The sequence below is a fragment of the Triturus cristatus genome, chromosome 4_2 (assembly GCF_964204655.1).
Source record: "Triturus cristatus chromosome 4_2, aTriCri1.1, whole genome shotgun sequence".
In the NCBI taxonomy this organism is placed as follows: domain Eukaryota; kingdom Metazoa; phylum Chordata; class Amphibia; order Caudata; family Salamandridae; genus Triturus; species Triturus cristatus.
Genome location: NC_140586.1, coordinates 286,318,947 through 286,329,783, shown reverse-complemented (window position 1 = coordinate 286,329,783; position 10,837 = coordinate 286,318,947). Strand labels below are relative to the sequence as shown.

Genomic DNA, 10,837 nt, shown 5'->3' with positions numbered 1-10,837 from the left:
GCTTGGAAGTTTACTGCTCTCTTATGGTCTTTGAAATCTCTCCCTTTGAGGCTATACAATCCTAAGGACTGTCAAGAAGGAGTATTCAGGTGGAGAGATGGAAGGATTGATCACTGATCCCGGACCAACCAAACCGTTTAAGCCAGTCCACAATTTGGGACCGGCAATGTGAGAAATCTCCTCCTGACAGGGGGCTGATGCTGACAGCATGTCCATAAGGTGGCCCAAACTCAGCGCTGGAATATCTCACGCAGTTTCCTGGTGCCCAATTGCGATTTTAAAAACAATCTTGAAGTTAACATTTCTTGTATCTTTTGAAGGTCCTTTTTCGTTCCACTAATGAGAAAGGTATGTGCCTGCTGGGTTTCAGTTTCTGTTTCGGCTTTTCTAGCTCACAGTTATGTGCTTAAAAAAAGAAAATAGGAGAGGATTTCCCCCATTAGATGATGACTAGCTGATGGTGGGTAGATGCCACTGCTTTGCATAATAATGTTGCTCTTTGCTTTTTTTGCTGAATAAACCTGTGCAGAATTCAAGTAGGTGTAAGAGTCGTTCCCCTCATCTTTGAGTCTCCATCTACATACATATTTATAATCAACCAAAGTCACTTGGTAACAAAGACTAGCAAGGGAAGAAAAACTTGTGTACAAAAATTAAAAAAAGGAAATTTTTATTTGCACCAACAGTATTACATCATGAGTTACCAGTGTATGGAAACATTACATCTGTTAACCCATACTAATAATTGGATGGGACTGGTCTTAACAGAACATTGCAGATGACAGACATCAAAGGAATCTTTGAATACACTACGAATAAAGAAACACAAAAACTAGATTGGTTCAGTATGTTATGGGAAAAAGATACAGGTGCTTGCGACACGGATGCCCCTTATCACACATGTATGACCTGTGTGCTAGGCGCTACACGGACCACCAACCTCAAACAAGGAGGGCTTCTCCTAGGCTAACCGTACTCATGCCCATATGCCCATTGAGAATACGGGGCTGCAACGTATTGGCTGCCTGGGAAACAACTACAAAGCATGCACCTCCACATCAGTTTCCAGAGTCAGTTGTCTATAGATGTTTGGAAATTACGATGCATTGTGAAATACACAAAGGTAAAACTGAACTCTAGGTAGGCGATCTAACCACACCTTTTTACCATATACTGCATGCACACAAGGCAGCAGGGAGATGTATTGATCTGTGCACATGGAATGGGCAAAACCAGGCGTGTACCGCACAGTTATGTTTGTAGAAACTACAGCAGATCCTGCTTTCCGTGGTGTTCATGACAAAATAAGGACCATCTGTACTCTACTGCAAGATCTCACTTTGCTTCCTGTGCCTTCTTGATCTGTTTTTCTTTTGCCTAGAATAAAAACAAAATAAGTAATTCATTGACAAATCAACAGTTTGTGGTTTATTATACTGCTTTGTTCTAGTGTGCTGCTTGTGTCTGGCCCGAGAGAACCAAGGGACACCGGCAGACACTTTTCATGGCAATCAGGATGCTAGATTAAACAGCAGCTTAGCACTTCAGTCGAGTTTTCTAGTTTATTACTGAGTTGCAATACTAGTGCTCGCAATAGAGAGGAAAGGTTATGAACATCAGGACTTCTGGACAGATGCATCTTGAACAAAATGAATGCCCTCGGTGCACTTTAATTCAACAGAAGAGGAGCAAAGTCGCACACAATGAAGCTACTGATCTTTAACTACAGTTCTACAGAATTGTTACTCTTCATGAAGATACCTGCTTTGAATTATTCCCAGACATCAGACTGGGAGTACCAGGCACAAGGATAAGCACCACAGTGAGAAAAAAAAAAGGAAATTAGTGTTTGTAGTCTATTCATATAAGGGGTTCTCGGCATTAAACCATTAAGGCTGAGGAGGTTAGAAAACTATCCATAGAGACCACAACAATACCCCATTATTGCGATAGTGAAAGTGAGGGAAGAAGGATAAAAATCAATGTTCACAGAGGAGGGTAGCTCACACATGAATCAACCAGCACAGGAAAACTCAAGTTACTTTCTTAGTCAACAATGGATCTTTTGTAGATTTGCAATGTTTGAATTAAGACTAAAAGCGAGAATACGGTAATAACTGGGATAGTAGACTACAGGCTCAGATGTGTGAGCACTGCCTGTCCCCCCTTGAAAGTGAACATTTTGTCAATGTAGATTGAAGATTTGTGTACCAATAGAATCTCATCTAGGCTAGGCCTACGGCCATTAATCTTCAACTCTTTATCTGGACAGAAAGCTGAGGATTGTGAGAATGTGAGAAAACTAACACTATCCAACATCCCTCTCTCAGATCCTACCAACACCTTGCATTGGTTCTACACATCTCATCTTAGCTGTAACTTCCACAACAGCCAATCATTAGGCATATCGAAAAGTTTCTTACCTGTCGGTGTAGTTTTGCAGCTTGAAGATCTTTCTGGATTCACTATGCTGTGCATTATTCCGCGATCTTGTGGTTGGGTCCGGATTCGTAGTCTTTTCTTTGTTTTTTTTTGTTTTTTTTGTAGCCCAGGTGGGCGTCGACGTCCACCATTTGGTGCACCTCCCGTGACGTCGTCGTGCTTCCTGCGGAAGTCCCACCTTTGGGGCGCCATCTTCGGGTTCTTTTTTCCCGGTTTTTTTTAATTTCTTTTTTTTTTTTTTTAACCCTAGGCGATTGATTAATCCTTTTGTCCATATTTCTGTACGTTTCCACTTCTTTGATCCTATCCATTTCACCCCCTCTTCCTCCAGCCTCATCTTCCTGGCGGAGGTGGGTGGGCTCGCTAGTGAATCCAGAAAGATCTTCAAGCTGCAAAACTACACCGACAGGTAAGAAACTTTTCGTTTTGCAGCGTGAATCTTTCTGGATTCACTATGCTGTGCATAGACTTTGTAGCGGTTTTCCTATTTTTGTGGTGGCTGGGTGGAAGATGATCGCTGGTCGTTGAAAATGTGCTGTAGCACCTTCTGTCCGACCTGTGCTTCCTTATTCATTTGAATGTCCACGCAGTAGTGCTTTGTGAACGTGTGCACAGATGCCCAACTTGCTGCGAGACAAATGTCTTGGATGGGCGTGTTTGCCAGGAAGGCAACTGTGGCCCCCTTCTTCCTTGTGGAGTGAGCTTGGGGCCCCTCCGTTAGCTCCTGTCCAGCCTGTTTGTGACAGAATTGAATAGTGAGGGCAATCCACCTAGCGATGGTGCCCTTGGTCACTGGTCTACCCATGAAGCTAGTAGCAAAGGACACAAACAGCTGCTTCGACTTCCTGAGTTCCTTGGTTCTTTCAATGTAGTGCATCACCGCTCTTCTGGCATCGAGGGTGTGCAGGGCCTTTTCTGCGTTTGTAGTCGGGTTTTGGAAGAAACTCGGTATCTGGATACTCTGATTCATGTGGAACGCCGACACTACCTTGGGCATGAAGTGTGGGTCCGTCCTCAGGACTACCCTGTCTTTGTGAATTTGAACGTAGGGCTCCTGTAGCGTTAGTGCTTGAAGCTCGCTCACCCTGCGTAGTGAGGTTATGGCCACTAGAAAGGCAGTTTTCATCGTCAACATTTGTAGAGTGGCCTTGTGAATGGGTTCAAACGGCGCCTTCATGAGCTCCGTCAGAACCACGTTTAAATTCCATGCCGGCGGCGGCAACCTTTTCGGGGGTGCCATTCTTTTGGCTCCCTCCATGAATCTCTTCACCACCTGCGAGGTGAAGAAACTTCCACCCTTCTCACCTCTGGTGTAGGCAACGATCGCTGCTAGGTGTACCCTTAGGGAGCTCGAGCAGAGGTTACTCTTTAGAAGGTGTGTGAGGTACCTCAGCACAGTTGAGTCTCTTGTCATTCTGTTTTGCAGGCCCTTTTTCCTGCACCACACCGTGAATCTCTTCCACTTTGCGCTGTAGCACTTTCTTGTAGTAGGTTTCCTTGCCTCCCGTAGCACTCGCATAGTGCTCTGAGGTAACCTTAGGTGTGCGAACTCTAGGTCTTCAGGAGCCATGCTGCTAGGTTGAGTGTCTCTGGCTCTGGGTGCAGGACCTCCCCGTTTTGCATTGAGAGCAGGTCTTTTCTCCTCTCGAACCTGTACGGATTGCCTTGCGCCATTTCTTGAATCTGTGAGAACCATGTCTGCCTCGCCCACTGTGGAGCCACCAGGATCAGAGTCATGTTGCTGGTTCTGCACTTGTCGAGCACTCTGTGCAACAGGGGTATCGGTGGAAAGGCGTAGGCAAATGTCCTCCACCAGCTTATCCATAGGGCATTTCCCTTGGATTGCTGATCTGGTTGCCTGGACGCGAAGCTTTGGCATTTTGCATTGTGGCGTGTTGCAAATAGGTCTATTGTGGGAGTCCCCCATCTCTGTAAGATTTTCTCCGTTTCCTGGCCATTGAGCTCCCACTCGTGCGATGCTGAGGTCTGTCTGCTCAGCCAGTCTGCCTCCACATTGTCCTTCCCTGGTAGGTGAATTGCCAGTAGATCTATCTTGAGAGGTATGGCCCATCTCCAAATCTCCTGAGCTAGGGATGAGAGGGGAAACGACTGTGTCCCCCCTTGTTTGTTGATGTAGAACATCGCCGTGGTGTTGTCTGTCTGTACTAACACCCTCTGGCCGCACAGGTGTCTCTGGAATGCCTTCAGGGCTAACAGTATCGTTTTCAACTCGAGGTAGTTGATGTGGCGGACCGCGTCTGCTGGAGCCCACAGACCTCTCACTCTGAGGTTGTCCATGTGCGCTCCCCATCCCTTCTGCGATGCGTCCGTGGTAATGGTCATTGTTGGGCTTGGTGGTGTCAGGCTTCTCCCCGTTGTTATGTTGTCTCTGTTCCACCAAGTTATCTCCTCCTGCACTGCGTGCGTAACAACCACTAGATCCTCCCAACTTCCGTTCGCTTGTGACCATTGCTGTTGCAGCCATTCCTGGAATGGTCTCATGTGCAGGCGTACATTCGGCACCAGCTGGATACAGGACGCCATCATCCCCATCATCTTGCTCACCGCCCTCACTGTCAGAACTCGCCCCTTCTGGTAGAGCTGCGTCTCCTTCAGTAGAGCATCTGTCCTCCTGTCGCTGGGCACTACTGTACTGTTGAGGGAGTTGATCTTTGCCCCCAGGAAAATCTTTACCTGTTCCGGTTCCAGCGATGATTTTCCCCAGTGGATGGAAAATCCCAGATTTGTGAGGGTGTCTGTTACGCGTTTTGCGTGCCTCTCGCACTTCTCGCGTGAGTTTGCCTTGACCAGCCAGTCGTCCAAGTAGGGGTATACGTGTATTCCCTGCTTTCGTAGGTGTGCCGCTACCGCCGACAGGCATTTTGTAAAGACCCTTGGCGCTGATTTTAATCCGAAGGCCAGGGTTGTGAACTGGTAGTGTTCCTGTTCGATGTTGAATCTTAGAAGGCCCTTGTGCCTTCTGTTTATTGGGATGTGAAGGTAGGCATCCTTGAGGTCCACGGTGACCATGAAGTCCCCTTCTCTTATCTGTGGCAGTACCTCCTGCAGTGAAGTCATTTTGAACCTTTGCGTTCTGATGAACTTGTTTAGGTAACGGAGGTCCAGTATGGGTCTGAGGTCTCCGTCTACCTTCGGAACCACGAAGTAGTTTGAGTAGACCCCTTTGTTGCGTTCCCTGAACGGCACTGTCTCTATGGCTCCCTTTTGTAGGAGTTTCCGCGTTTCTTCTCTGAGTATTGCCAGTTCTTGGGCCGATCTCTGTCTTCCCTTCGGCTTCCTGTTTGGAGGTCTTTTCTCTAAGTCTACGCAGTATCCGTACTGCACAATGTTCCGTATCCACTTGTCTGTGGTTATACGCCGCCACTCCTGAAGGTAGAACCTCAGCCTTCCGCCTACTGGTGACGTATGCTCGTAGGCTCTTGAATCTTCTCTTCCCCCTGATGACACTTTTTTGCGCCTCACCCTTGGGGACCTTACGAGGGTAGGCGTCTTCTTGCGTGCTGAGTCACTTCGAGGAGGGCTGATCGCCCCCTCTCCTCCTTTGGCCACGTCCGTTCCCTCTCCCGCGAAAGGACTGGCCCCGAGGTTGATATTGCCAGCTTTGCTTCTGCTGACTTTGTCCGTGACCTTCGCCCTGCTGACCTTGTTGGAACGCCTGGTGCGACGTCCCCTGTTGGCTTCCACCCCTACCGTAGGGTCTCCTCGAGGGATTTCCTCGTCTCATTCCCCTCAGCTGTAGGGCCCCCATGGACCTCGCTGTCTCGTTTTCCTTCTTGAGCTGGGTGAGCTTTTCGTCCACCGTTGCTCCGAACAGTGTCTCTCCGTTGAAGGGGGTGCCAAGGATGTTGTTCTGCACTTCCGGTTTGAATCCCGAGATTCTTAGCCATGCATGCCTCCTCTCTGTGACCCCTATGGCCATGAGTCTTGCTGAAGTCTCTGCCCCATCCAACGCCATCTTTATACAGGAGTTGGCGATGTTCTTGCCTTCATCCACCAGGTGAGAGGCTCTCTGGCGGTATTCTTCGGGGAGGTGCTTTACTAGCTCCCCCATCTCATCCCAGTGCTGGTATTGGTGTCTGTTGAGGAGTGCATTCGAATTCGCCATGCGCCAGTGCATTGCGGCGTTCCTCTCGACCTTCCTGCCTGTGAGGTCGATCCTCCTGCTCTCTTTATCCGGAGGTGGGCCCGAAGTTGCTGGAACGTTGGCCCTTCTCCTGGCCGTGGAGGCTATGATGGAGTCTGCGGTGACGCTACCCTTGATGTAAGGTGGGTCCAGGGAGGAGTGCTTATATTTCTTCTCTGTCCTGGGCGTGATCGACCGGCAGGTGGCAGGCTCCTTGAAGGCTTCTCTCCCCTGGTTCATCACGCTTTGTAGCATGGGGAGGAACTGACTCCTAGTCTGGATGGGGAGCAGTGTTTCGACGAGAAAATCGGCTTTCGGCCTCTCCTCGTCGAGTTTGACGCCGAAGGCCATTGCTGCGCTCTTCACCACCATATTGTACACCCCGATGTCGTCGGGTGGCGAAGGCCTAGAGGGGTACGTGTCCACGGCCTCCTCCGGGTTTTCGGTGTCGAGATCGTGCCATTCGACGTCGTTGCTGGTAGATGCCGCCGATTCGAAGAACGACTGTTGGTCTTCTTCCTCGGCTTCTTCCTCATAATAGGGCTCCTCTTCTTCCTCGAGATCCCTTGTCAGCCCTTCGGCGTCGAACTCGTCTTCGACCTCGACGACGTCCGCCGATGAAACCGTTGGAATCTTGAATTCCTTCATCTTGGCGTCGAACTCCTTCTTCCTTTGAAGGATGTTCTCCATTTCGGCCTCGAGCCGCCTCTTCTTTTTCTCCATTTCGGAGATGCTTTCGGCGTCGACCGCGGGTCTTTTCGATGAAACTTGCGTCGACGTCGAACGTTCCTTCTGCGTCGATCGGCCCGTTTCATGGGATGATTTCGACGACCCTTGCCTTTCGGCGTCCTTCTGCACCAGGGAGTCCTTTTGTAAGGATCCGCTGGGCCTTTTGTCCGAAGTTCCCCCTTTGGACGTCGAAGTTTTCGGCGCCGGGGCTCCCTTCGTGGACCTTGACTCAGTTTTTCTCGAGTCACCCTCGTGTTTGAGGTGTTTTTTGATTTGCGCTCGACGATTCTCTTACCTCGTCTTCTTTTTTCTTGTCGGTCTCTACGACCGTGAAGTTTTCGGCTGTCTCGGCGACGTTGTCCTCGTCGTCCGTGTCGAGGCCCAGCTCGTAGAGTGTCGGGGGTTTCCCTTTGCCATCCATGTTGGCGTTGGCTCTTCTCTGCCTCTCTCTCACCCTGAGTGTCTTCGGCGCGAAGGCTGAGCAGGCGTTGCAGTCGATACTCTGGTGATCCACCGGTAGGCAGAGGTTGCAGACCGGATGCTGGTCTTTCTGCGCGAACTTGTGGTGGCAGTTTGGGCAGAACTTGAATGGCGTCTTGTCCATTTCGCTCAGGGTCTCTGAGCGTGCATTCTCCAAGGCTGTCGAAGAAAAAAGGTTCGCTGGTCCTCTTTCTTCGCGCTCCTGATGAAATCTGTTCTATTCCTGATGTCTTCTCTTGATTCTATCGATGAAACTCGCTTTTCTTCCTTCTTCCTCCGAGTGAATTTCTGGAGCTTCCCGATGACGATCCAGACCCAACGGCGGAAAAAAGAATCTGAAGATGGCGCCCCAAAGGTGGGACTTCCGCAGGAAGCACGACGACGTCACGGGAGGTGCACCAAATGGTGGACGTCGACGCCCACCTGGGCTACAAAAAAAAACAAAAAAAAAAAACAAAGAAAAGACTACGAATCCGGACCCAACCACAAGATCGCGGAATAATGCACAGCATAGTGAATCCAGAAAGATTCACGCTGCAAAACTATTTATTTTTCTAAGACAGCATTGGCAAAGACCTCAAAGTATATCCACTGCATGTGTGTGCATGTTGTAACACCTTCAAAATAACTGCTTCCCTGCGACCTCTGTAGGTTTGTAATGTGTTTTGGTGCCCTCTTTCTAATTATTTCCACACTGTTTGTAGGATTAGGTCAGGATGTGAGATGGTTATTCATAACCACAGGGAGGTTCAGTAGGGTACTTTATAAGAGCTCATAATAGAGTGCCACCACCAGCATTCAGGTTTGCAAGACAGAATGGAAGGTAAAACTCGCTCAAGTCACTAAACTTGCAAGTAGTTAGTTTGTGCTTCCACTAGAATATTTCAGGATTACCTTTTCTACTAGTGGCAGTAACTGCTGATGTTCTGCAAGTGTCTTCAGTAGCTCCATGATGAATGGTAGATAGTTGTGTTTTCTTCTGATGTTTTCAATCTGAAAAATAAACCACACATACCTTTGTGCAAGGAAGCACAGTATACTGGTGATGACAGAGGATTCAAAGTACAGTAGCTACCTATGGCAAGAGGCTGTAGAGTCCAGCTTCAGCATTATCCCCAGAAGTAAAAAATTCAGCTGTGGTATTAAGGGCAATGACGTTTCATGCAAGTAACACACAATTTAAAAGATGAGAAAGTATTTTTCAAACTGTCAAATTGCAAAAGTCCCACATTTCCTGCACAACAAACCACTTTCAAAAAGTTGGATTAGGCTTTCGACTCAGAAACCTAGATTATTTTTTAAAGCACAGTGATGAATCCCATGATAATCTGCCCATTACATACAAGCCTCTGCCTTCTTTGTAGAAAGGGATCACACCCAACAATAATGTCAATGGTATCTACTGAGGAATGTCACCTTTCTCAATATAGACTCAAAATGAATACTCAGAAAATGAACCCAAAGGAAGTGCAACTTTACAGAGGTTTTTAAAAATCTTCGAAAGAACCAGCAGACAATTTTCACCCAGCTAGAGGCTCACAATTGGAATGCGCATGCATGCACACAAATATATATATGCACACATACATACATATACATACACACACACACACACACACACACACACACACACACACACACACACATATTACCTACTGGCGGTCGCCAGTAGGTAGTTATAGTTAGGACCCTGTTTCCATAGGAAAACCGCAACATTCTATTTTGAATAACTTTGGCGCCGGTCGACGAATCCTCGCGAAATTTTCAAAATAGGTGGGGCGCTACGCTACGCTCCTACCCTGAAAGTCTCGGGGGGATTCGTCAAGCGGGGGCTGAGATAAAAGGGGGGTCCCAAAACGCGTTTTTCCCATGCATTTTTCCATAGGACCTTTAGACACAGCTACAGCCCGAACGGCTGAACAGAGTTCCTTGAAATTTGGCAGAGAGGTAGTCTACAGGTCAAGGAAGTGCCTTTTGTAGGTTTAGTGTAAATCTGTTCAGTAGATTCTGAGAAAATAGCCTTTAAATCAATATATATATCTGAGCCAGCTTACGGTGCGCTTACCGTACGGTGACGTGCGCGAGCGCGATTCTGATTGGCTGTTAGATCTTAGTAAACATTCGAATCTGTCGAAACCAGGAAGCGGCGGCCGCCATTTTCTCTCTCGCACTCTGAGTGGGGATTAAAAAACAAAGGACAAAAACATGTAAAGGGGCTGTTTAGACAGCTCCTAAGCACCTAGCCATGTTGGGGGAGTCCCCAAAGATCCCCCAAGGCCAAAAACGGAATTTTAATTTTTTCGATAATTTCGCCGATTACGCTTACCGTACGCGTACGGTAAAAAGTTTTTTTTTTTTTTAAAATATCCATACTCTCCCCACCCCATGTGCAAATGGTGCCCGAAGGGCACCATTTGTGCATGGCATATCACAGATGTGAAAAATTAAAATATTACCTTTCACAACGAAGCGCATCATATGTCCTCCATGTGCGCACGGTGCGCGAAGCGCATCGTGCGTACATGGCCCATCTAGCGTAAAGTGGGCGCGCGGTGCGCGAAGCGTGCTCACTGTGCGCGCACGGTGCGCGAAGCGCACCGTGCGCGCACGGAACGAGCTGCGTTAAGTGGGCGCGCACGCCACGAATGGCGTAAAGTAACTTAGCATTTAAAAAACCGTACAAATTCACTGAAAAAACCATAGGTTTCACACACGTTATAGTTAGGAATTAGCATTTAAAAAACCTTGCAAATTCACTGAAAAAACCATAGGTTTCACACGTTATAGTTAGCGGAAATTTTACTGATAAAAAACCAATGAAATTCCCCCGTTATAGTTAGTGCAGGCAACTATAACTCACGTGACCGCAATCTTCTGCTGATGACATATGTGTCTTTATGAAAAAAAAATATTTGTAATATATGTATAGCTAAAAATTTATGGAAGAAGACATGGGCAAATAAGTGTCTAAATACAGTATTAGCATCAGCAGAGGATTGCGGTCGCGTGAGTTATAGTTGCCTGCACTAACTATAACGGGGG

At 47.7% G+C, this 10,837-nt stretch overlaps 1 protein-coding gene across 4 annotated transcripts in view; it reads right to left on the bottom strand.

Annotated features, from left to right (window-relative positions):
• Window positions 1–653: 653 nt before the first annotated feature.
• Window positions 654–10,837, bottom strand: part of UCHL5 (ubiquitin C-terminal hydrolase L5) — a 161,420-nt gene continuing 151,236 nt past the window's right edge. For all 4 annotated transcript variants that reach the window (XM_085601536.1, XM_085601537.1, XM_085601535.1 and 1 more), the window contains 2 exons: window positions 8,690–8,788; window positions 654–1,377 (listed from right to left, as the gene is read on the bottom strand). In XM_085601536.1, coding sequence (XP_085457662.1) covers window positions 1,336–1,377; window positions 8,690–8,788 — 141 coding nt within the window. In that variant the 3' untranslated portion in view covers window positions 654–1,335. The remainder of the gene's footprint in view (window positions 1,378–8,689; window positions 8,789–10,837) is intronic.